At 42.5% G+C, this 26,831-nt stretch overlaps 1 protein-coding gene across 1 annotated transcript; it reads left to right on the forward strand.

Annotated features, from left to right (window-relative positions):
• The first annotated feature begins 17,590 nt into the window (after positions 1–17,590).
• On the forward strand, positions 17,591–26,831 carry agtr1b (angiotensin II receptor, type 1b). Its single transcript, XM_033638416.2, has 2 exons — positions 17,591–17,728; positions 24,729–26,831. Exon 2 carries the CDS (start codon positions 24,835–24,837, stop codon positions 25,912–25,914), a length of 1,080 nt encoding a protein of 359 aa, XP_033494307.1. The 5' UTR covers positions 17,591–17,728; positions 24,729–24,834; the 3' UTR covers positions 25,915–26,831.

Here is a 26,831-nt window from a genome sequence, read left to right on the forward strand (position 1 = left end):
GATACGGTTGGCGGGTGTAGCTCAGTCGAAACTTAGAATATAAAAGTAATGCGCACCAAGAATTATAGCGAGGTGCTTGTCACTGGCAGTGGACTTGAATATAGAAAACAAGTGTTTCATTTTGATGATGACGTTTTTGCCTTTAGACCTTCTTCAAGATCAACAATCAAACTGAGACACAGCTACACCGATCTGTTATATAGGCCATATCTTAGTTACATAGCTGATAGCGGTTAGATAGTCATGCTACACCATTAGATTGAGCAAATGAAGTTAATTTGTTACCTTAGGTTTGGGAGCAGGGCCACGCCTCAACCACACCTCTAATTACCTGCCAAGCCTACTTTGTTTGGTCAACCCATCCTGCTCTGTTTGTCTCAGAATTCTCGATCCACCCTACCTTTCCCTTCATCCATTGTCCTCCCTACCTCATACATATCAACATTCCTTCATCTTATCTTTCTATCTCCCCTAATCTCCTCTTATTCAGTCTGGTGCATACCTCTCCCATGTCTTATTCTAGCTACCGTCTGGGGGGCCTCCAGGGAAAACGTCTGAGATGGAACCCCCACACTTACTTTCCCCCTGCCTGATCTCCAGTACATCCTCTCAGATCAACCTAAAAGAAGACATCCCTCTTCCACCTTCACCCCCCACTTACATCCATTTACCAGTCCTCAACAACTAACACCTTCTGAATTACAATTAAACATTTAAACAACATATTGTTGTGGCGTGGTCCTTGCTGGTAATCAAGACCTTTAAACCAAACAGTGCCAGGAGCTACAGCCAATCACATCATCAAAATGAATGACAGCAGCCACATATTCCACCACATTTCATTTAAACAGACATTTTTTTAGATTACCATACTCAAAAATGTTAAATCCAGAAGTATTAAGTGGATTATTAATAGATAACTAGCAAAAGTTGAGACATTAGCTCTAAATGAAATGAAAAATGTATGTTTAACTGAATTGTGGTAGAATATGTAGCGGCTGTTGTCATTTGTTTTGATGACATGTGACACTGTTTGGTTTAAAGGTCTTGATTTGTTGAAGGCCCCTTAATTGCTTTTTGGCTCAACCTAATGGTGTAGCATGACTATCTAACCACTATCAGCTGTGTGATGAAAGTGTGGCCTGTATAACAGATCAGTGTACCTGTGTCTCAGTATGATTACTGATCTTGAAGAAGGCCCAGAGGCCTAAACATCATCATCAAAATAAAAGTGTGCAACACTTGTTTCATTACTTCCGAAATGAAACTGCTCACAACAAGGTTTGTGGATTATCTTGGGTAACGAGGTCATGATTTCTGGAAAGAGACATTGCTGATGAATAGCACTACAGGTAAGAGGAAAAACATGTATTTTTGATTTTGGGGTGAACTGTCCCTTTAATCCTGATAACTACAAGAGGAATCAAAGAAAACACACACAGTAATAGGAATTAAACTATCTCAGAACAAGAGAGGCTAAACTTATGGCATAAAATATCCAAGGAACCAAAGCATAACCCCACTGAGACAACATGATTCAAGCTATAGTAGGCACATTAACCACTCTGTCCTCTCAAGGGTAAAAACATCAACCCACACAGTCTTGGGAAATCGGTAAGCATCAGTCTTTTAGCTAATGTTTCTCACTTTGCTGTATGTTGATTGGCATGAGATACCCCGCTGCTGTGTTATTTCCTCTAGCTCTCCTCCTCCTCCCATCCACTCCAGCTCTCTCAGCAGGGGTTAACTGACCTCAGAAACACACAGTACGAGCACCCATGGGGCAGCTGAATGCCTCTGTGATTATCAGTGGAAAATAACAAAGTACATGCATCTTAGAACCAATTTAGGAGCCTCAGACGACAATCCATAATAATGGTATGAAAATATGAAAGCAGGAATTTTTTTTTCTTTATGAACTATTGTGCTCGTATACAAATATTAGCTATGTCTGAGTCGTGTGATTTACACAGATAACATAACAGTATGATGAGCTGATGTCTTCTGAAGCCGGCCAACAAACCGTTCAGTAACAAACTGAAACACTCAAATGCAAGGTCGTACAAAGAGGATACTTGTGATTCATCAATGTGCTACTAAATCTCTACAAAACAGTTTTCGTCATGTATTCAACAATTACAAATATTTTCCATGTTTCTGTATTTAATATTAGTTCTGTGAAGTCTGTTGCTGTGATGCATTCATCATTGGGGGGATAACAGTAGTTGCCAGTGAAAACATGCCGGGCCACTTTGGCTCCAGTTGGGGAATTCCTTGGCTTAGTTTCCAAAATTTTGGCCAAATTGTTCATTGAAAGGAGAGGATGTGATGCAGTGTGCTCTGCAACTAAGTGGCTTAACTTGTCCGCACATACGTACACATTAGAGATTAACTGATTTTAAAGATATAATAATGATAGTTTGGAACAGGAAAAAGCCAGTAGCCACAGATCAAGCTCCTTTTTTGCTCCATTTAACCTAATCCACCCCTCTTCAGCTGCGGTTGGGGATTCACATCCCTACGTGACTGGAGGAGGCTGCGCAGCCATCGGCCACTATCAAAGCCAAGTCCCACCATATTAACAGTTTGTGAAATGTCCTATCGACCAAACTGATTAATAGGTCGACCTTTTGGTACACATACTGTTTGAAGTACATAAATTGGTATCCATTATTGTATTCTTTCATTTTGGGGTTGGATGAATGGTGAGTGTGCATGGGCCAATATTACATTAAAGACAGTGGTTCCTCCTGTTCCATGTCCCTGCTTTAATTTTTCTGCTTTATCTTGGTATGTCAAAAAACATTTGAACACTTGCATACAGTTGGCAATGTGAGGAGAAATGCCATTCCCCATGTTGGCAAGATGACCAAAATGTGTGCCCCTTGTTAACCTGCCATCGCTCTCCATCCTCTGGGTCCAGATCAGTGCTGTAATGTAGTTACGATGAGCCATAGTGCACACTATTATGACGGGCCCCAGTGCACGCTATCATGTTGTATTATGTCAACACATGATAAAACAGAGTCATGACATTGGACAAGATCAACACACATTTTAGAACAGTCATCATTTCATATCTGTATGTGACAAAAAAATACTAAAGAAAATGAGAAATTACTAATATGATTTAATAATTTTCATAGTTTATTTATAGTTTATGTAGAATAAGCATATCATTTTTTTTATGGATGCCAGACAACACATTCTCACTCGTCACATATCGCCACCTGGTCATAGACTTTCCATGTCTACTTATAACGTGGAAGGTAGCCTGGGTGCGTCTGTTGTTGATGTTCTGGGACGCCTTGTCAACTTCAGCCTGTTACATGCATTGTGTCTTTTCAAAATACGCTTCTAATTTCACAGGCAATGTACAGTTTGCATTAAGTCTCTTTCAAAATAAAAGTACTATGACGGTGCAACACTGCGAACTGATGTCTGTTTTCCTTCAACAGGAAACGCATGTGGCTATGTCTTGCCAACACACACACATGGTTGGGTTTAGGCAACAAAAGCACTTGGTTAGGTTTAGAAAAAACAACAGGGTTTGGCTTCACGTTCATATGGGGGGCAAACACCGACCTCTGAGATGAAAGTCGGTGATCCGACTCAGACTTCTGCCACTTTAACTTGCTTTGGTGTCCAGCCATGTCAGGCGCCATTACACACTGACAGTGCCCGGCCACATATCATGCTAACGTAAAAGGACAGCTTTCTTAATCGGTGTCGAACGTGGAAGTCACTGCCGAAGTGGTGGTGGTTGATGACTTCAGAATGAAAACAGGTTGGTCGAGACCCCAATGCCATCCAAGCCAGACCCAGACCTATGATGGATACATTTGTCCTTCCCATCTGTTGAAAATTAACAATCCAACTACTGTTTAAACCTAATATTCACATTGTTCGTCATTCTGTGAAAACGTTAACTTTTGAAGATGCATCCCACAGTACATATCCAATAAAATGCAATTACAGCAACCAGCTGACTCCTTTCACGATATAAAACACATGACTTTGATATCAGTCGTTATATCTAGCCAAGCAATGATGGACTAGAGGTGTGTGTTAAAGATGGTGAGAAAGAAAGTTTGTTCAAAGTATCCAACCAGTCAGAAGGCAAAAATGTTTATTGCTACATCGAGGGATAAGACGTAAGGAATCGTACAAATGGGAATAAGGGCGCTCATTTTCGGGCAGTTTCTCCTTTCTGAGGGAAAATGGATATTAAAGATGAATCTCGATCATTCTCCAGAGACTCATGTTCTCTGTTTTACGTCAACGCTCCAGCAACCGGTTAAAATCCCTTAACGATCCCCTTATATCTGTCCTTAAATATTCCCATGCCCTCATTTTATACTTCACTTGGAAATCCGTCCCGTTACAGAAGCTGTGGATGCTGGGACTGTCATTTCTCTGTGTCTCCAAGTATCCAAATACAAACAACAGGACAGAAAACAAAATACGAAGCCAGTACAAGCTCCTCCTTCCAAGGGACTATGTGCTGATTACCAGACCTTGCTGCCATCCTCTGACTGGCACTCCTTTAAAAACAGGGCCAAGATAAACTCCCTAATCAAGGCCGCCTCAGCAGAAAATGCTGGGAATGGGCAGGGAAGGTTTTACAGAATGTTTCAAGCTCCTGGTACTCTATAGAAACTGTAGACAGACACAACAGTGAATCCTGCTGATGCCTCTCTATCAAATGGCTCAAAGTTTATTTTCACAGGAAATGGAGACATGACTAAACACATGTACTGTGTTTTCTAACGTGCCTGTTATCTCCAGACCATTGCACAAAGTAGGACTGGAGGGATGGGCAGAAGACGAGTCCCGTTGGCTGGAACAAATGTCTTGACCTGTTGCTTGCTTTAGGTCAAGAGAACTCAGCGTCCCAGAATATGCAGCAAACATGCAGGGACCTGATGACGAAGAGAGAGATGACTGAAATATGCAAGTTAAGGCCATTTAGAGGCTGCTTCTCAGATTATAAATTGGTGTTTGCACTTAATGTCTGCAGTAGAGCTCAGCTAAGAATAATGTTACAGCAATACGGCGTGTTCTTGTGAAAAGGTTATTGCATCCATTTACTGAGTCATGGCCTTTTACTACACACACAGATCTAAAGAGGGATTACCGGAAAATAAAGCAGCAGCAGTTCTATTACAGAGTTTATTACAGAACAGGGTATTAAAGCAACGAAAGAACACAGGGGATTCATAATCGTTAGGTTTCCTTTTAAGGCGATAACCATATGGCCTCTTCTCTTTTAGTTTACTATTGGCAAAAACAAAGTGCAACACTGGTGAGTTTGAATTCTCGTTAAATTCTTTCATAACGTTTTATTAATTTTTTTCTGACCATCCAGCTTTACACACTCAGAGTTATTACCTCACGACAACACTGACTTGTAAATCACATCACCACCGACTTGTTGTAACATAATGACATAACTTGCATCATCACAGAAACAGTTTGCTGCTCTGAGAGATTATCCATGTCATCATCAGTGTTTAACGGACTGTCGACCAAACGTTAGTCGACTGGAGAGTTCATTACACAAGTCATCAAAATGTCATTGGTTGTGTAGTCACACACACAACAAAAACCTTGAAATATTAGGAGCTGCGCCTTGTCAAAGTAAATCAAAACCTTAATTTGAAAGGACAGACACAGGGAGAGGCCACCCTCAGAACTCAGACAGGAGTCACGTTACAAACCAATCACAGCTGACAGATAACTTTTCCTTCTTCCGTAAATATTCAGTCTGATAAATACGGAAAAGTTGATGATGTTAGTGCAGGGCTACCCAGAGCTTTATATCTGTCCCACGGACGATAGGTCTACACACTTATAAACAGCACCTGGAAGACAATCAGCTCTGCTCTCAGGATTGCAGGTAAATAGGCTTTATGGTGCTTGTAAAGGTTGCTTAGCAACCTCAGATGCAACGTGGTGGTGCAGTGGTTAGCATTGTTGCCTCACAGCAAGAGGGTTGCTAGTTCAAACCCAGGATAGGGGGTTCGAACCCCTTCTATGTGGAGTTTTCATGTTCTCCTTGTGTCAGAGTGGGTTTTCTCCAGGTACTCCAGCTTCCTCCCACAGTCCAAAGACATGCAGGTTAACTGGTGACTCTAAATTGTCCATACAGTAGGTGTGAATGTGAGTGTGAATGGTTGTCTGTCTCTATGTGTCAGCCCTGTGATAGTCTGGCGACCTGTCAAGGGTGTACCCCGCCTCTCACCCAGTGACAGCTGGGATAGGCTCCAGCCCAAGTGGTGAGGATTGCAGATTGCAACCAGCTGCAATTCCTCCCAGTTAGAATTCCTTTAATGTCTATTGCTCAGGAGGTTTTTACCAGGAGCCAAATTATCCACAGAGGTCTCTTCCTTTCAAAAAAAAAAAAGAGACCAGGTGATTTAAACCGGTAAAAACACTGCATAAAGCAGTTTCACGTTACAAATCAGTGTTTCTCCAATGCTGTTCAGTTTGTCAGAGACAGGCCACTAGCCCAGCACCTGCTAATGTGTGCTCAGCTTTTTTCTCTGATAGAGTTAGATCCAGATAGGAGCTGAATTATCTGCAGAGGTCTCTTTCTCTCCAAAATAAATGGACCCAGTAATTTTAACTGGTAAAAACGCTGAATAAAGCAGTTTTATGTTACAAATCGGTGTTTTTTCTAACACTTTCATCGCAGAGGGGCATCTACAGTGGCAGACGCAAAAACATGAATGGCCCTATCTAGAGCCAGTATTTGGTCTGTCCATTCTGGGATACTGTAGAAACATGGCAGTGCAACATGGTGAGATCCATGGACAAAGACATGCTCCTTACATAGATATGAACAGCTCATTCTGAGCTAACAAAATCACAATAATTCTTATTTTCAGGTGATTATACACTAAAGAAAACATACTTATTATGTTATATTCCACTCCTGCCAATATACCCCCCCAAATCCTACACACTGGACCTTTAAATGCACTATTTTCTGCTCTAATTAAAAGTCATGCTGTCACAAAAGAAAGCCTGTTTATTTGTGATATGACACTGTCTTTAAAGACTGAACCTTTCTCTCCAAACACATCTGTCAAAGACCAATCTGTTTGTTACTGCAGAGATGAGGACATGACAAAACATCGCCAGCATGGCGCGAGTCACCCTCTTCCCGAAGGACGAGGGTGTTTATACGGTCCTCAGGGCCCCAGTGTTATTGACTCAGCTGAGCCCAAACTCTCCCGCAGCCCCAGAGAGTAATATGGCCTGAAGGGGATTTTAAAAGGGAAGTGGGTACAAGCTGAGATACTGTACATGCCCTTTGGGATGTATTCACACACAGATGCATTGTGAAAGCTCAATTTGGTGTCCAGATGTGATTTAATTGATGTTTATTGTTATTATCTATTTTATTTCTGCATCCAATTAGGGTTGACTTCATTTCAAAGTTTCTTGTTATTGTTTTTCTGCCTGGTTCTGGTTTTTTTTTTTTATTTTAGGAGAAAGGGTTATGGGTGAGAAAGAAAACTCAATGCTGTTCACATGCTGTTTATGTAAGGAAAGCCTGGCAGGGGATAAGAACAGGTTCCAGACCCTCAGTACACCAGTGTGTGCGTGAAACTCTTCTGTCTTACGCACACTGCAGACACACATACACACACTCTGAGTTTTCCTGCAGGAACAATACAGTAACCCCCAGAGAACATACAACCATACCCCCAAATGGACACAATAACAAACACAAAAAAATCTATATTTACTTTAAAGTTAAGTCCCATACTGACAGGCCACTGCTTCCAAATAAAACTCCATTAGAATAAAAGCACATAGACGATTTTATTTGTTTACGCTCTTGTAATCTGTGTCTGTGATGTCTGATTGCACTGACAAATCTTCTTAATAAACAGAACAAAGCCTTCACAGCAACATACTCACTTCCTTGCTTGAAGGCAACATTACCTCTTCCTCCATTATCTCAGTCTATAATGCTCCTTTGGCTGAACAGATAGTGCTGCAAGAAAGCAAAATACGTCTATGTGACAGCTCTCTGTTTTATTAAATTTAAATGTCATCCAACTGCAAACCTCACAGGACTGGAAGGATGTACAAATGCCTTTTTTTATCCCCCATAGATCTAATAAAGTATTCATGGGAGAGGTTATACTTGAGGAGAAGTAGCAAGCCTCCCTCAGCATCCCCCCTCAGTATTTTCCCATCCCTCCCTGTGTGTAGATGTAAAAAGGCAACCTTGGGGAGCCCCGACCTAAACAATGTGGCTCTTAGAGGCCCGTTACAGGCCTTCCCACCACTTTCCTCCCCAATCTCTCGGCAGCTTCCTGTTTGTGCAAAAGATTTGTTGTCTTTGCCATACTGCTCTTTCAGCTCCGACCAAGAGGAGTGTGGCGGCTACATAATTTTACATCTCCACGGTCAGCCTCCGGGTCAGTGATTTCCGTGACGATGAAGCAGGGATTGAAGCTCAGGGGGCAAAGGTCGATCCAAAACCAGTGTGCTTACAGGTTGTACTGTATACATATTTGGGACTCCTTACAGCACCAGGAAAAAAAAAAAAAACAGTTTACGTGACAAGACACACTCTCTGTTCTGCTCTTCTTCATCCATGTCGTTCTCGTCCTCCCACGCGAGCACAGTTTTTCAGTCATGCGGGAAACTACCCTAACAAGGCAGGTCAATTCAGTGTGAGAGATGCAGTAAATATTTTCTGAGCCTTGACTGCACCAGAGGGATGGTGCGAGGGCTGTCCTTGACACCTACGCAGCACACTGTGAAAATAAAAGGCTTGTTAAAGTCACATAGGACGGGTCCCTCGTGGGCCATCCGAGGGTGATGTATGGAGCCCTGGATGTTTAGGACTGTCAGAAGCCCAGAAATTAGTTCTGTACAGATGGATGCTTGTTATGTCTATATAAAGAGTCCATACATGTTGTATGGTGTTCTGGTGGCTCAGTAGAGTCCAGCCCTCCTGTCACATTATCTACACTACAAAACATCTTTTTTAGGCAACATATTTTATAGCATTTAACATCCCACACCAGATGTAAATCAGTTACAGTATTTGTCAAGTCAACCAATGGCTCCCCTCTTGAACATCAGTCTTTAACATGAGGCTCATAAGCTCTACTAATACTGTAATGCAACAGCAATATTTTAAACATAACCCACCAATTTATGCCTGATGAAATTATGTTTTTGTAGAAATCTGATGGGCTTTACAAAAAGCTGGGACACATCTTTAAAGGCCAACATTTTCCTGAAAGTTTTTTTTTAAACAAACATGATTATAGCAGTAAATTTTGACACCAATGCTATCAGTATGCACTGTTACTTATGAAGGCTTTTAACACATTTTTTAATTGAAGTTGTTTATTCTTTTTTGGGACAAGGGTATTTTCTGGCACAGGGCAAGTTTACAAGTAAAAATCCTTTGAAATTAATATTCCACCCCAAAAAACATCATTAGTGTAATGATAAGTTATAATTTTAAGGCTTTGTTTGGTAGGACATGATTAGTCCCCCTTCTCAAGAATGGGTGAACTATTTATGTTAATTAAGTGGCATTTCAGGTTGATAAATGTCTTAATTAAAATCTCTATGTCAGCACTGAATCACATAATAAGGGCATATTGATATACATTATGCTTTTAAAATTACAGTATCAATGTTGAAAAAGGCGCTTCACGCACTGTCGCCTCACAGCAAGAGGGTTCCTGGTTCAAACCTCGGGGCGTGGGAGCCCAATTTGCATGTTCTCCCTGTGTCAGCATGGGTTTTCTCCAGGTACTCCGGCTTCCTCCCTCAATCCAAAGACATTGCAGGTCAATTGGTGACTCTAAGGGCCTGTTTATATGGTTCTGTATATTTCTGAAAACGGGTATTTATCTTTGCGTTTGCACCTATCATTTACACGTAACCAGCATTTTTCTCGACGAAAACCGAGATTTTCAAAAACGGCTTCCAAAGTGAAACTTTTTAAAAATATCCATTTCTATGGAAACGTGTAAACAGGATAGACAGAGATTTTTGAAAACGATGACGTTGCAACCCAGTTCACGCATGCCCATCAGGCACCCGGGAGTCACAACAACAATGGCGGATATATGTCGGGTTGTTTACGTTTTGTTAGCACTTTTGGGACTACTTACAAGCTTACAAATTTACTTAGCACTGCTGCATCAACATCACCGCTACATCGGCGCACAAAGACGTCTGCTGTGCCCAATATTAGTAAGTGCACAGCAGCTAACTATGCTACATAAGGTTAAAATGTAGATTATCATTGTTTTAATCACTAGCGCCAAGAGAAAAACAAATAACTGTGCATGTGCAGAACGTTCTTCTATGGTGTTTGACATATGGCGTATCGCCACTTACTGGCCTGGCATACTAATTGCAGCAAAAAGCTGCCGTTTTTGCATTTTCATGTAAACAGGGATGTCGTTTTCACAACTGATCGTGTAAACCCGCAATTGTTTTTGTACGGGATAAATAAAAATCATTTTTATTTATATCAGTATCCGTGTAAACAAGGCCTAAACTGCCCATAGGTGTAAATGTGAGTGTGAATGGTTGTCTGTCTCTATGTGATGGTCTGGTGACCTGTCCAGGGTGTACCCAGCCTCTCACCCAGTGTCAGCTGGGATAGGCTCCCCGAGACCCCCAACAGGATAAGCAGTTACAGAAAATGAATGTTTTAAAAGCATTTTAGTCCGCAAGAATTTAACATTGATAATGCAACCTATCCTGTTGGAATCCATGTTTGCTTGAAAGGCATATTAGACAGGTAGGGTTGGGCGATATGACAGCATATATCATGTGACTGTAGAAATGGGTCCATTGATAGAGATTTGGCAATAATGTCTTTGCTGTGGGAGCTATTCAGGCCAGGCTACGTAGCAAATCAGGGCTGGATTCCTGCATGATCATTGAAACCTTGATCACCTAATCTTGTAAATTCAGTTGCCTCGTAAGGTAACGTGATTTGGACGAACACAGAGGGGGAGAGTAAAGCTGTAAACACAGAAACTGTAACACTTGAAATTGTAGTTCTTAGAAACCTTAAAAATTAAATTAAAAAAAGTCTTGTTTTCAAGTCAAGTGTTGTCTCGTGTGAGACAGTTGTTTTTTGTTTGTATGGGAGTTCCAAATAAAAACAGAAAAAAAGTTTAAAAACAAAACAAAAACGTTTTTACCCAATAACAGATTTTTATGGAAAAGCTCTCCAAACCCTTCGTGTACAAGAATGTGTCCACACATTTCTGACGGACTACGACAACATAATGTCCTGCATACTACTACATACATATCATGGTTCAGTTAGCCTACTTGCATGAGGGGGATTTATTGTGTGAATACAGTTCAGAGTTGATATTCAGCATCTCGACTTTGACCCCATCACTCCCCACAAGTTCAGCACAGCAGGACCTGGGGAGCAATGACAACAAACTCCTTCTCACAGCAGAACTTAGACTCAGTCAACATGTGAATGCTGTTGTGGAGGTGAAGTGTGTGAAATGCAACACGTTGCATGTGAGCAGCGGTAGCAGCAGCAGCGGGTACTTTTTGCAGCAGTTTGGAAGCAGAGTTTGCAAATAAGCAGGATGGGCTCTTCTTAAGAAATATATAGTTCATCCATATAAGACATGGATGTAAGATTGAGGAAGCAACACATGGAACTGAGTAGTCCTCAATGAGCCAACATCACAATGAACTACATAAGTGAGAAGGATGATTGCATCGAAGTACAACAAACATTAGCATTCCAGAGACCTAAACTTGTAGTGAGACAGACAGTAATAAACAATCACAAATCTGCAGCAAAAACCTGAAAGGAAGGACGATGCAATCCCACTACAAACACTCACAACAGTCAACACAGAGGTATTCAGACTTCACCACAATGCAAAATCAGCACCATGAGGGCATCGTTATTCACATGCAAAAATTCAAACCAAACTCAAGAACTCGGCAAGAACAACATGTCCCATCGCAAATAACATCTATGCAAACACAGCAGCAAAAGCCAAGGCAGAGGTCACACAAAGATCTGCCAGAGAGCAATGAAACAGCAAGCAGCTTGTCAGCCAAGCACATAAACACCAACTGAACAAAGCCAAGAGGCACGTACTCACAATATACCAAAGCACAAGCAGCCAGTTCTTACCTTAATGAAGAGGAGCAGTGACATCAGGCCACCTGTTCCAAGTTTACCAAGAGTCACAGCACAGCCAAACTGTCACAGCAGGGACGGAAAACATTGTTTCCTGTCTCAAGTTCAGGTGTAAGGCCAACAGGGTAAAGACGAGGATTGGATTTATTTAACTGCCCTGAAGCAGCAAAAGCGAGCACCACACGTTTTACTAGCAAAAACATCCTGAAGCAACGATGAAAGGAAGTATGTCAGTGAGTTAGCGCATGAAATGCTAGATTAGCGTCAGCACCAAGTGTTTGTGGCACCCATTGTGCTCATTTTTAGGTTCATACTTGTATTTTGGGTTTCTACTACAATATGTTTACATGTTGTAATGTTAAAAAAAGAAACACTTTATTTTCCTCATATCCTCCGTGCCTCGGCAGCATGGTGGTGCAGTGGTTAGCATTGATTTCTCACAGCTAGAGGGTTCCTGGTTTGAAACCAGGGTGGGGCAGCCCTTCTGTGCGGTGTTTGAATGTTCTCCCGTGTCAGCGTGGGTTTTCTCCAGGTACTCCAGCTTCCTCCCACAGTCCAAAGACATGCAGGTTAATTGGTGACTCTAAATTGTCCATATGTGTGAATGTGAGTGTGAATGGTTGTCTGTCTCTAGCGCTTTTTAAACAGGAATTGTGCAAATTTGCAGGAAAGCCCAATCAGTCTTTTTTTCAGCATTGGCAGTATAAAAACAAAATCGGGGAGTGCAGCAACATGCTGCCTACCTACTTTTGTTTATAATGAATGTGCCTTTTTCGGGCCAATGGGGGGCGTGAGCAAGTAACAAAAGGTGTAGCTCAGCGTGTGACGTAAACAGTGACGTGGGAGGGAAACCGCGGATGGTCAGTCCTTCGGCAGTTCTCTCGTAAGTCGGCCTGTTCTTCATCGTCCCTGCCATCTGATGTTTAATGGCCTCTTCGGTTGCGAGGGTAAGGAGGGCGCGCAATTCCTTGTCTCCCCAGTTGCTCATCTTTACAGTGTCAGGTTTGTGTTTCCCTCTTGCTACTAGCTGCTCGCTAATTCCTGCTATCAGCTGTTTCCTGTTTATCCACCGCCAGTGGGTCCCATGTGCGGCGTCATCAACAGCTCCTCCCACAAGCCTTCAACAGCCCCTCCCATTATGGAAGGCCGCCTCTGTCTTTTTAAACTAAAAGGGTTGCACCAATATGACTACCCTACGAGGTGGAATATTGGGCACCTTGGATCAACTTGTCAATCTGGCTCTGTGTGTATAAATACTTGCAGCTTGCTGGGAAAACGTCCCAACATTTGCGGAAAATCTTGCAGTGTAAAAGGGTCTACTATGTGTCAGCCCTGTGATAGTCTGGCGACCTGTCCAGAGTGTACCCCACCTCTCGCCCAATGTCGGCTGGGGTGGACTCCATTCTCCACCCTAACAGGATAAGCAGTTACAGAAAATGAATGAATGAATGTCTGTGCCTCAAGCTCAGTCTGAAACGCTCTGTTATAGCACCCATTTTTTAAGCCCCCCTTCTGAATAAGCCTAGTCTGCTCTGATTGCTCTTCCACATCTCTGCAGCATCACTGAGGCCATGAAACATCACCAGTGAAACCAAAACGTATACAACCAGACATGTTCCAGCAGGAATATGATCCGAAACCAGGGAGAAATAACACTGGCAACCAAGATTACAAGTTTCCCAGACGTTAGCATGCGGCTACATGTAGCAGTGTATGTAATGTAAACACTTGCAGTAATGTGCCTAGATGAGATGACTATATAAAGATTTCAGCCACAAGCTGATGTCAGCTTGTCTTGAATCTTCCCGGGGTCGTGAGGGGAAGATGCCCTTTTGCTATATTTTACATTAAGTCTTATAATAACAAATCAAAGTCTGTTATGATTTAATTATCCTTTAAATCAGTGTGTTTACTTAAGCATGCCTCTGACATACATTATAATAATAATATTCATATATATCATCATATATATGGTTTAAAAGAAAATAGACTTTATTCCCAAGAGGGGCTTTTCACCCGGTAACCCTGTGTCTTTACAGTTATGTTACAGAGTCTAAAACCTCGGCAGTACCTTAAAAGGTTAAGCTGAACTTACCATGTTTCACTTGTCAAACACCGGTGTATCTAATAATGTTATTAATTGCTGCGTTTCATCACAGTGACTGCTGGATCTTAGACATCCTGAGTGTTATTAGTTCCACCTGTGCCTTTCCTGCTGCGACAAGTCCAAATGTCTGCTGTTGTGAAACAGGTTTATGAATACAACACATCTGGGAGCAATGGGGCAATAATTTTCATAGTGAGGTTTAAAACAAGCACAGTACAAGATGAACGGATTTTCAAAGAAAAGCTGATGATGCTCTGCAGATCACTTTCTTTATACGGAGGAGATGAGTGTCTTGTGTAAGAAGTTTGGCAAAAAATAACATTTTTCAGCAGCACTAATGAGTAGCGTGATAAAAGAAACATGCAGCTCGTATTTGTGATCATTTTATTGTAATGATGTTGCCCCCCTGTCATGAATTAAAATGTAATCAGCTCACACATGGATTTTTGACGAAAACCATGCAGAAACTTGTCAGATATTCTTATCGGAGACGAGTCAGCCTCTTGACGGTCAATATAGGTCAGCAGTTTACGGTTAAAGCTCAGTCTTCAGAGCTCACAGAGTATTGTCTTTCTTCAGCAGGTGGCTGCGTGATGGTTTGGCATTTTAGTGCCTGTGTTGCTCTGGTGCAGAAGGTCTGCCGTTTCCCGCAGTGATCTGTGCTACCAGTAATTACCTCGGTCATCAATTCATTCTACTACAGCTCAAGTGCTAACACAGCTTATCTTGTTAGAGTGATTTGATTAACAAAAGCATCGCCCACTATCACACCTCTAGGGTATGAACATGAACATCGAGGGTATGAGATGAAGCCTTGTTCTCTCTCTGGCCTCACCCACCCAGAAATCGTGTATTACCCAACAGATGATAAATTACCATCTGTGGATTTTACTAGTTGTATTGGATTCCTAAGTGTTGCACAGTTTAGACGTAATCTTGGAATGATAATTCATGTTCTTTTTTAAAGTTTATCATGGAGTTTATTTCAGGACATGATGTTTTAGTTTGTAATCACACACGCCACAAGCTGAAATCAAGGGTGTAGGTTTCGGTTCATCATTGTGATAGGGCGGCATGCATGAAACAGGGGGTTTGAAGCTTCTCCGCCAGACAATTGTGAGCATCAAATACTTAATTTTCTGCATTCTGGTGCCTTTTCTGCACCAATTTATGGTTTGAATATCTTGAATTTTGTCAAGATAGAAGTCCTCTGCTACTTCAAGTTTTTGCACATGTTCTAAATCTGCACCTATGTCTGAAATAAACACCACCCATCTATTCTAAAAATAGTCCCAGAGGAAATCTCATTTTATTTTGTCCCCCCAGATCTCCATTTTTTTTAAATCATCAACATCTGTTTCTGCTTGTACACAAGGACTGTAAATCAGCGCTGTAGTGCGGTGTGTTGCAACAACATCCTGTCCCCAGTGAGAGTTATTTGTTTTGTGGAAAGTGTAGTGCAGATTTCGGAGCACGATACATAACTTTTCTCCTCACTTCCTGAGAGGTCTCTGGGGTCAGCTATAGATTGTTGATAATTCTCATGACAGTGAGGCCAAGGCAATGCAGGGCGATTTGATACTGTATGGGTGCTCACGGCTGCGACAGGATACACAATGAGAGAACCTTCGCCTAATGGATGATCCTTATCGTTCACAGTAATTGAAGACGTAATGGAGCCTGATCATAATAACCCTGGAGGTGTAAATGTCTCTGTTGCCGTGTTTCCGACACAGTCAGATACAGTCCTCCTCTTTGCACCCTTCCTGAGAAATGACAGGTAGAAAGACTGAAGAGCGCTCTGGTGCATGTCATGTAGTCTTCCAGCTCTTTCTACATTTTGCCTTTTCACCCCATGTGACCCCTGAGACGCTGTGAGCCATAGAAAGCTTGGTAAATGTGATTATTCTCAAATGACTGGGTCACACCTGAGCGAGCAAAAGCCGCCCAACAGGACCTCCACTTAGCCCAAAGTGTTTGTTTTTCCTTTCTTTCCTTGTTTGTCTTTAACCCAGGTGATGGCTTGCTTCGCCGTCAACTCCGCAGACACTGAAACTGAGGGGATTTAGAGGATGACAGCAACACCGCCTCATCCATCACTATCCATTTCAGTGACAGTTGCGATAGCAGCTTTGGACTGAGGCTGAGAGGTGAGGATGTGACCTACTTCTCAACACCTGTCAAGACTTTGAGAAAGAGCATAATAGTGAGAGACAAATATCTTTAGCGCCAAGGAGTGTCTGATGGTTGTTTGCAGTTGCTAAAAATAGAATCCCGTATTATTACAGCTGGATTACACAACTGCAAAGTGTGCCGGCTTCAGATTCCTCCCTTTGGCACCACTCAAATTCTTCTATGAAATTATTCGTTGCCGTACAGTTTTACCAGTCACATTTATCAGCATGGGCCGCACTCTCGCTTAAATAGCCTCAACAAAGCCACCTTGACCGCAGGGAGCTGTCAGCCAGGTCACCCACGTTCACACACTCCAACAATTCATCCACCTCCTTACGAAAAAAGTTGACAAATGAGTGACAACTGAATCCCACTGAAAAACGGGAAATGTTCTGAGGAAGCCCAGCAAGGAGTAAAAGAAAAGCAGTAACCAAACTCTCCAGCTCCACCTCACCATTTTCCCCCACCTCCGGGCCCCCTGATACACCCGATCCAAGCCAAGGGCGAGCTCGTGGCGGCTATTAATAGTGTGTCGACAGGTCCAATCACAATCGAAGCCTGGACATTCCTTTCATGTTGTGTCAAAGACAATGGACAGGGGACTGTCATGGGATGAGAGATGAGTGCTATGGTGGAGGAAGGAGAGGTGATTGAGATATTAAAGTAAGATCAACCAAAGTGCTGTTTAGGCCTGCATGCATGTCGGGTTAATTAAACTGTAACGCTGAATTGAGCGGCCTCAAAAGATCATGCAACAGGCCTGGATTTGGCGCTTTAGTCAGCTGTACCTGTCAAAGGTGGCAATAAATTTCATATGAAAGAGAAAGTGAGTGATTAAAAGCAGACATTAAGGGAGAGGGGAGAGGGATGGTGCTCGGGGAGGAGGAGCAGAGAGGGGAGGAGGAGGAGGAGGTGGAGGAGAGGTGCTATTGTGTAAGATCTTGTGTGTGTTTGTGTGTGTGTGCAGGCTGATGGCCACAGAAAAAAAGATGGGCCAGGACAATACGTTGCTGACTGGCTCCAAGGAAATTCATTCATCATTGCAGTGTGTGTGTGTGTGTGAGAGAGAGAGAGAGAGAGGGAGAGGAGAGTAGTGGGGTGAGGGGAGGGGGTGGAGGGGGGGTGTTTGTGTGTCAGACGGTATTCCTGCTCGTCTCGCTCCACCAGTTAAGTTAAATCAGAGGCAGCCACTGGCACACTGCGGTGGTCTCTCTGTCTGTCCTGCTCTGAAGCATCAACTGCCTCCTGGTTCAGCACCACAGGTAAGACCTCACGTTATCTCATTTTCAGGGGGATGTTTTACCAACTTTTTCAATCAACTTCTGAAATTTAACTTTTTTTGCACCAGCCTCTCTCATTAGATAAACTCATTATAAGTACTTACAGCTGTGTTTACATGTTTCTAATCTTCCAACGCCTGCATATAAAGGTTTCAGTGTCTGTAAATATTGATCTCATCAGCCCTTTGTTGAAAATCTCTGATATTACCATGGGAACGCATGCACGTTGTGAATGCATACAACAAAATGACATATTAGATGCATTCACTGACTTTATCGGTGCCACCTGTTGTTGCTGTTTGGTCAAGTTGTTCATGTGAAAGTCCTGTGTGTGCAGAGCGTTTAATATAACTACTGTAGCTGCACGGCAGAGATGTGAAGAACTGCGCAATGCAAACTATAAGAGAGGGATGGAGTCTATAGTGAAGTTTACACTGTCTCGATTAGAATTTAATCCACTTCCTGATAAACAGTAGCTGTGCGCTGCCTAAAAATCCTCTCTTTATGAAGAGTTTAATCCCAAAACATGCAGGGAAAAGATGAGATGGTGAAGGAGACTTGTTGGCTGTGGAGTAGCAGGGTGAGGTAACTGAGGAAAAGAGGAGGAAGAACAGGTGACACAGAGAGAGATAGGTCTGAATGTTGAGGGGGAAATGCTGGAGAATGAACATGAGGAAAAGAAATTGTGGCTTCAGAGTGAAGGCTGAACATCACGCTTTTAAAACCAAGAGCTCTGTATGGGTTTCACTTTTATAGGCGCTTACTTTCCCCCCTAGTGTTTCTATGTTGGAGACTAAAGCTACTCCTGAGAGCCAGTAAACGTGTTATTTAATATCATCTCAGGTTCTGCAGTGAAATAATCTCCTTACAAACTATCTCTCTCAGTGATTGTAAATAAGTAGGAGAGGAATGGAACTTGTGATGTTATTGTAATTGAAGGCGCCAGTGGCATGTTTCATAAAATACTGTACAGGAAATGAGGGGACGCTTTACAGGCTGACGTTTGTGCTGTCTAATTGTGGAAGTCGTAGGAAAGTGCAGTTTTGTAAACAAAAAAATGCAGACATGGTTTCTGAAGCCAATACGTCCATTAGCTCCTCTTTGGCAAGCAGACGTCAAGTCTTCTAGCTCATGGACACTATCACTCTCACTCTCTGTCTTTCTCACACACACACACACACACACCCACACACACACACGCTTAATCAAAAACCTCTGTTTTTTCTCTTTTTGACCATATATGTATAAAATGCACATTTTTAAACAGAGAAACGTGATTGTTTGGTGCAGGGTTTTTTTTTAAAACTACAATCAACTTAACTGCATGGCAACGTCGCACTTAACATTTGGCAGTCAGTGAGTTCGGTCAAGTTCCCTACTTTAAAAACTCTTCAGCGAAGGGGGGCCCTGTAAGCTGAGACAGAGGAGGAAGTGAGTTGCGGTCGAGGTGCACAACCCTTTCTGACACCCATATTATTGCTCTAGAAGGAGTAATAAAGCCCAGTCACCAGAATAAAATGTTGGGATTACACATTTCTGCAAACCTCAGATATGTTACATTTTTAATCATATAAGATTCCCACAGCCATGGAAAACCTCGAAAAATAGAATATCACAATCATGTTTTCCAAGCCTGGAAAAGTCTTGGAATCAGTAAAAATCACTGAAAGTCTTGTAAAAGTCATCGAAATTTCTTACAGTAATCGTCTGTGGATAACCATCTACATAATGTAACATGATGGCAAATTTAGTTTTTGTAGCTGTCAATGTAACGAAGCTCCAATATGAGTCGATGTGTGACGTTTTGTTTGCCATCACGTATGTTTCTCCATTTTCTCCCCAAGTTCTGTCTCTCCCTAGCAAGCTGAAAATATGTTTGACAAAAGTTTGAATCTGATATGTTTTAAAAAACGCTGGGCAAGTGGTGCAGGAAAAAAAAATGTTATTATGGGTCCTTAAAAAGTCATGGAAAGGTTTTTATGTTTTGACAGTGAAAATGTGCAGGAACCCTGTATCATATTAATGTGTTTAAAGTCTTATAGCCTCCTGAAACCTGCACTTTTGTTTGGTGTGCATTTCCAATTTCTCCAAGCTATTTGGGATCAGTAGGACTTGACAAGTATAAAAAATGAAACCTTGTCAACAATAAAGTCCTAGTGTCCTTAGATGAGACAATAATAAAGTCCCAGTGTCTTCAGACTAGTCCTTTCTTATTAACAGTGTCCTAGCTGTCTCAGTGTTGCCATATCAAACTGCAAACTTTATTAATCATAAATAAACACGTTTCAACAATAAAATGCGATCAGGTTTTGGACCTTGCCCACTTTTGTGTCGGGAATGACTGTAGACTGACTTGGCAGAGATGGTTGGCTTTTTGTTTTTACAGGGATAAGTGTATTGAGCTCTTACTGCCACTAGATGGCACAAAAAAGTGTCCACGAACGAGGACAACAGGTCAAAGTTAAGCAGAATGAATTGTGAGGTGCAGTAAACCCAAGGATCTCAGGAGGATAGTTCTGATTACGTGTATGAGCTGACTTGGTCATCATGAAGTGTAGGGGATGATGGATGGTGTGACATCTGCGAGGGCGAGACAACTGCCAAGCTGCAGACCACTGTTTGAGACCAACAAAAACATTATTTCCTTGCAAGACACTGGCAGCATTTCCAGCCATGATTGTGCCACCACAATTTGGTAGTTTAAGCCAAAACATGATCTTACCCTAACCATCACTAAGTGTTTCTTGTACGTAAGCATAACCACACATAAACCATAGCACACACACACAGACACATAATAGCATACGAATCTTGCCAACATTTATTTTGACAGTTTGGTTGAATGATAATGACCTATTAAAGGTCTAGTATGAAGGATTTAGCGGCATATAGTGGTGAAGTTGCAGATTGCAGCCAACTGAGACTTCTCTTATATGCCAAGTATGTAGGAGAGCTATGATGAAGACGCAAAAACAGAAATGACCCTATCTAGAGCCAGCATTTGGTTTGTGTATTTTGGGCCAGGGCTGCCCCCGACTAAGAATTTTCCTAGCCGACCAATGGTTGCTGTTTAGGGCTATTAGTCCACTACTAACCCGCATGTTTACAATATTAATTTGATTATTCGATTACATATTTTTTGGGCGGGACAACACAAAGGTTTGAGTTGAAGGTGTGAGAAAGAATAGTATCAGTAACATTGTTAACACTGTGCTACATTACAGAGAAATACAAAACCGTCCTAATGAACCTTCATTAATATAGGCCTATATTTTATCTACAAGTGCACGTCACACACTGAGCGAGCCGCCTGTTAATGACGCTGTCGGCAAAGCAGTAATGATTGTGCTAAGTGGCTAATGGGCATGTAGCTACTTCCATGTTTCAGATGATACGTCATGTTTGTAGTCGACCAATGAAGATGAGTTTACATTTCCTGCCCGACATGTTATTAACTAGCCTGTGGAATAACCGCAGGTACTGTACCAGCCCTGGAAATTAACTCCTGTCTGACTGCTGAGCGTGGCCACTTCATGTTTCTGTCCTTTCAAATTAAATTCCCACATGGTCCACTCATATAGGTTTTTACTTACACATGGCTGTTTGGGCTGAGAAAGCCATGTGTAAGTAAGGTAAAGGAGGTTGTTGGGTTGGTGTGGGGAGCAGTGAGACCCGGCATTAGGGGAGTGTCTCTGGGACGCCAGAGATCACTGTCTAGCCTCCTGGAGGTGTCGTGGGACCAACTAGATGAAACACTGGTGAAAGGAGGTTCCCACTACTCACTGGTCTGTATAGTTCAGCCTTGCCATAATAGCTTATCATAGGGCTTAGGAGGTTATTCACTGAGTGCTGATCCTTTCTCTAGAGCACAAACTTCTTGTGTTTATTTGAATTGATTTATGTTGACATGGTGCAGCTCCTAATGGAGTTTCATGGGTTTTTTTGTGACCAATGAAATCTTGCAGACTAATGACCTTTCTGGTTGACTGACATTTGGTTTATTATTAGGGAGCAGCCCTATTTTGGGCTACTGTAGAAACAACATGGCAGATGACCCACTGCATATGTAGATATAAACGGCTCATTCTAAGGTAATGAAAACACAAATTTTTAGTTTCAGGTGACTATGTACCAAAGAAAACAGTTTCTCTTTGCGTGTATAGAAGCCCCTACATCCTACACTCTGGACCTTTAAGCTGCAAAGTTGTTTCAAGGCTGCCATTTGTTGATGTTGGGAAGTTTAATGTTGTTTAATTTGTATTCTTGCAAAATGCTTGAAGATACAGGATGCAAAATGGGGCAGCACCCGTTTTTGCAAAACGTTCTATTGACCTAACAGGCCTGAAACGAGGCCTTAACGAGAGGAAGATCATGAGGTTGGTGGCTGTTCCCAGTAAGATGAACCTCACTCTATAATGGGCCGATATAAATCATTAACTCCATCAACCAGACATTTTAGTGGCTCTCTCTATGGGCAGCCAGATGGTGGTGCTCATGTCAGAGCAGCCGGGTGTTCAGGCCGAGAGCAGCCTCAGATAGCTTTGTTGATGGGAACCACAATGCTATCTAAACTCAGTCTAACTCGGCTGTGATCTTAATTTTCCTAGGTTTAGCTTTCCAAGAAATTCCCATGATCCCTGCAAGGGGCTCCATTTTAAAACCCCAAAATAGGATTAGACGTGGAATGTTGTCACTGTGGTGCCATTCAGGAGTCAGTCTCTGAGGAGCAGAAACGTCCCCAAACTTCCTCCCATTCCTGATTTTTATCATTCACTGTAAGCAGCTGTGTGTTTGCAAATGGCGCATGGCCTCACAATCCATTGTCTTGTCTGAGAGGATGCAGCTTGGCCCATGGACCTTGTGAAGTGGATGTTTACCTTCCTGTCTGTGGTCACCCAGGGTTTATGGCTGTCATTCAGTAATGTGCCATCTCACTCCCGAGCTATAGCTCACTGGATACAGCCACACTAAATCACCTGCTTCCGAGTTACCTTCTGTCGGTGCCACCTCACCTTTATTATGGGGCTTACTTACATACATAGGCAGCAATAACTTTCAGCCTTGTTGATGCTCTCTGCGCGCACACGTCCCCTCACCTTGAGCATCTCCCTCATGGAAAAATACTGGCAGTTAAAGTGCCAGCCTTTCCCATAATGCTAAAAGGCATGTGGTGTCCATTTTCTCCCATATTTCCATTTGTGGTCACCAGAAAATCTTCTCAGCATCAAGAGATTTTTCTTAAACGGTTTTATATCCCTAAACTCTGAAACTGATATGTGTTTTGTCGCTCTCCTCTGTATAGTTTAAATTTACAGCCACCCACTGTTATAATCATTATAGAAAGAAAACACATGTACAGTAAATCCAAGCAGTGACATCTGTGTTGGTGCTTTACCCTACCTACTACAGCGGGGTCTGTGCAGGAAGCTTGCAGAGATATTTCATTATTCTGTTGCCCTTGGCACCCACACATCTTCCACACTCAACAGTCCCCACATCTGCAACCGATACGGTAGTTGCTTTAGTGCACGGAGGGGTTTTTTCAAAGAATTCATGCGCTCAAACCCAGTGGAAAATTAGCAGATCTTTGACTAGGAGATAAAATAGTTCTACTGGAAGGGTTTAAACGGGCTTAATGGCAACCAGAGTGCAACAGGCATGCAGATAGGGAAGGTTTATAATAGTGCTTTCAGTAAGTAGACCACAGTAGCTGTAAAATCAGCAACAGCTTCCTTTAGAAGCAAAAGCCATTTTGTCAATATTGTCAATAATTTCCATGATGATATCACTGGACTGGATCAGCTGTGAGATGTGGGGAGAGTAAAATCTTGGCGCTAGAATGCCATCTTGTGGCAAGACACCTGCTTAGTTTAGCCAAACTGGAATCAGAGGATTTTTTTATTGTGGCAGCACACACAGTAGTCTACATTTTATCTGTATTACACGACATAGTCAACTTCATATTCAAAAAAACAGCCCATAAGTTATTTTTTCTGTGCTCTTTTGAGCCCCAAATCCAGAGCACGTTTTCCCTGGGCATCTATTTAGTTTTAATGTTACCACAAACACGGTGTCATTTTTATGTAATTAGTACCAGAAACTATCTTTGCAGCTATAGCAATAGACTATATGAGGCTTATGCTAATATTATTACATCAGCCCCACTAATGACACTCACTAAGCCATTCTATTAAACATAAAGACTCTCAACAAAGGGAAGAATTATTTTTTTTTAATTCCCATTTCACATTCTGCTGCTACAAATGAAGCAAAAACTAGCCCCGAGGCAAATTTTCCGCAGCACGCAGGTTTGATTTTCTCACAGAGCAAAGTTTCCACAGAGCCGAATCCCTGCTGTCCTGTTTGTTTAGGTGTGTGCTGATTAGAAGTTCTCATGCTGGGTACAATGTATCTCTGCACACCAAGGGTTTGAAATGTGACATGTCTTTTTTTTTTTTCTTTTTTTTTTTTTACAGTGACTGGAGCCTCAACCCTCTCTTTCTCTCTCCTCCCTCAGTACCTCAGTGTTTAATGGTGTTGTTATCCAAGCTCGCACTTTGCCATGCAGTCTTCATTAACACAGGTCGTAACACAAGGCATAAATGTTCTCCTTCCGGGTGCTGACAGTCCACCCAGATGGACGGGCCATTTGATAAACACTGTACTGTTTTACTGTTGCCATTCATTAGCGGAGACACGATTTAAAGGAGCGGGGAGAATGCAGACTGTCTGAATAATGATGTTTCAAAGGGCATTTTTGGAATATTGAATAACATACAACATCTGTTTTTCATGGCTTCTTATTTTACAGAAATAACATAAAGCGTCAGGATGGCTTTAATGTGCAGGTCTTTAATGAGCTGGTGTAGGGTGAGCACTTTCATTGGTGCTTGTGTGGATTAGCGTTTATGGACCATGCCAGCGGTAATGATGGCTCTTCCCCTAGACTGCCTGTGACATTTTTGTTGTGTTTCTTTTATAGGACTCGCTGAGGCCCTCGCCCAAGGCCTGTATCAGTCACCACAGACGCACCCTGCCGACAGGGCCCCCTGTTTAAAAGTCCCAGGATCTGGCACTAAAAAGGGAAAATGACGAATATAACGACAGAAGGGATATCTCTGGATTGCGGCATGTCTGGAACGCATGAATTCATCTTCACCCTGGTACCCATCGTCTACAGCTGTATCTTTGTCATCGGCATTGTCGGAAACAGTATGGTGGTGGCCGTCATCTACTGCTACATGAAGCTCAAGACGGTGGCCAACATATTTGTGCTCAATCTTGCTGTTTCTGACCTCACCTTCCTCATCACTCTGCCCATGTGGGCCACATCTACAGCCATAGGCTATCACTGGCCCTTTGGAGGATTCCTGTGCAAGGCCTGCGCAGGGCTGGTGACGTTTAACCTCTACACCAGCATCTTCTTCCTCACAGCGCTCAGCATGGACCGCTATCTCGCCATAGTCCACCCAATGCGATCACGCAGGTTCCGCACCGTGGTGTACGCACGAATTACCTGTGTGGTGATCTGGCTTTTTGCTTTTGTGCTTACTGTGCCCACAGCAATGACCAGGGATCTCCACAAAATCACAAACTACACTACAGTGTGTGGCATTCTGCACCCAAACATTGAAGATGCCTTAAGATTGAAAGAGCTCCTGCTGGCCATCAGCCTGATGAAAAGCCTGCTGGGCTTCCTGGTGCCCTTCATCATCATCATCACCTGTTACTGCCTCATCGGACGGGCGCTGCTGGGGAAGAGGCACATCCAGAAAAGCTCCCGTTCCCGTGATGACGAGGTTCTGCGCATGCTTGCAGCAGCTCTCCTGGCCTTCTTCCTGTGCTGGATGCCCCATCAGGTGTTCCACCTAATGCAAATCCTCACCCAGCTGAAACTGGTGGAGAACTGTACCATCCTGGATATCATCGACACCGCCATGCCCTTCACCATCTGCATTGCCTACTTTAACAGCTGTGTCAACCCCCTCGTGTACGGCTTTGTTGGGCACAACTTTCGCAAAAACTTGGTGCGTCTGTTGCGCTGCTCGCCGAGTGGAGCCACAGGGCCTCACCCGAGCATCAGCTCCAAGATGAGCGCCCTGTCTTTTCGTGCCTCTGAGGCACTGAGCCTCACAGCCAAAAGTAAGGCCTCCCCTGACGTTAAGTGAAGGGGGGAAAAAAAAAAGAGTGAGGGTACAAATTCACTCTCCCTGCTCTTTTGGTCTGTGGTTAAGGAGCCGGGGATGGAGACATTCCATGCTTTTAAAACCCCAACTGTATTACCAAGCACTGAACCATGCAGAATGGCTGAAATGTTGTATTCATGTTCCTCTGTGAGTCCAAGAGACATTCACTACTTTGTACAGAGCTTATCTGCAGAACAATTATTCATAAACCACCACATGTCACACAACACTCATGCTTGTCACAGTCATGCATTCAAGTGTTTCACTCCAGTTACGGGAAATGAAGTCAGTGTCACTGACACATGTTGTAAAAAAAAAAAAACATCCAGGAGTACTGCCATGCAAGAAAAGACTATACATAATTACAGATTGCTTATCCCATTATTTATATAAGATATGCATGTACTGCAGGATTTTGTCGCCGTAAGGATATGGTGCAGTAATATATTGTCCAGTGATAACCATTCTGTGTGCTCAGCAGGTCTTTCACCAGTTGGAACAGTGATCAAGTGCTCAGCAAAGAGGCCAAAAAAAAAAATCATAAGCCACCCATGTATGATCTGTCAGCAGTTGTGCACATGGAACAATGAAAGTGTAGCAACATTGTGATGTAAGTTTATATCAGTTAGTAACATATTTGACTAACTTGTTCCTGTATGATATATGTGGTTAAGTGTTTGCATGATAAGATTGCTGAAATGTTGCCCAGTCTGGGAGTAACATGCTGTATAAATAAGAGTCCTACACAAACACTCCAGGCAGGGTGATCATTGTTAATACCTCTGGTGGTTGTCTTTGTGGTATTTAAACATGTTGATAGATTCTTTTTTTCTTACTCTGTAAATGTACAGTTTGTGAATATATGAAAATATGAATAAAATGAAAAAACCTCAGTAAAA

Source organism: Epinephelus lanceolatus, chromosome 20 (genome assembly GCF_041903045.1).
Source record: "Epinephelus lanceolatus isolate andai-2023 chromosome 20, ASM4190304v1, whole genome shotgun sequence".
NCBI lineage: Eukaryota > Metazoa > Chordata > Actinopteri > Perciformes > Serranidae > Epinephelus > Epinephelus lanceolatus.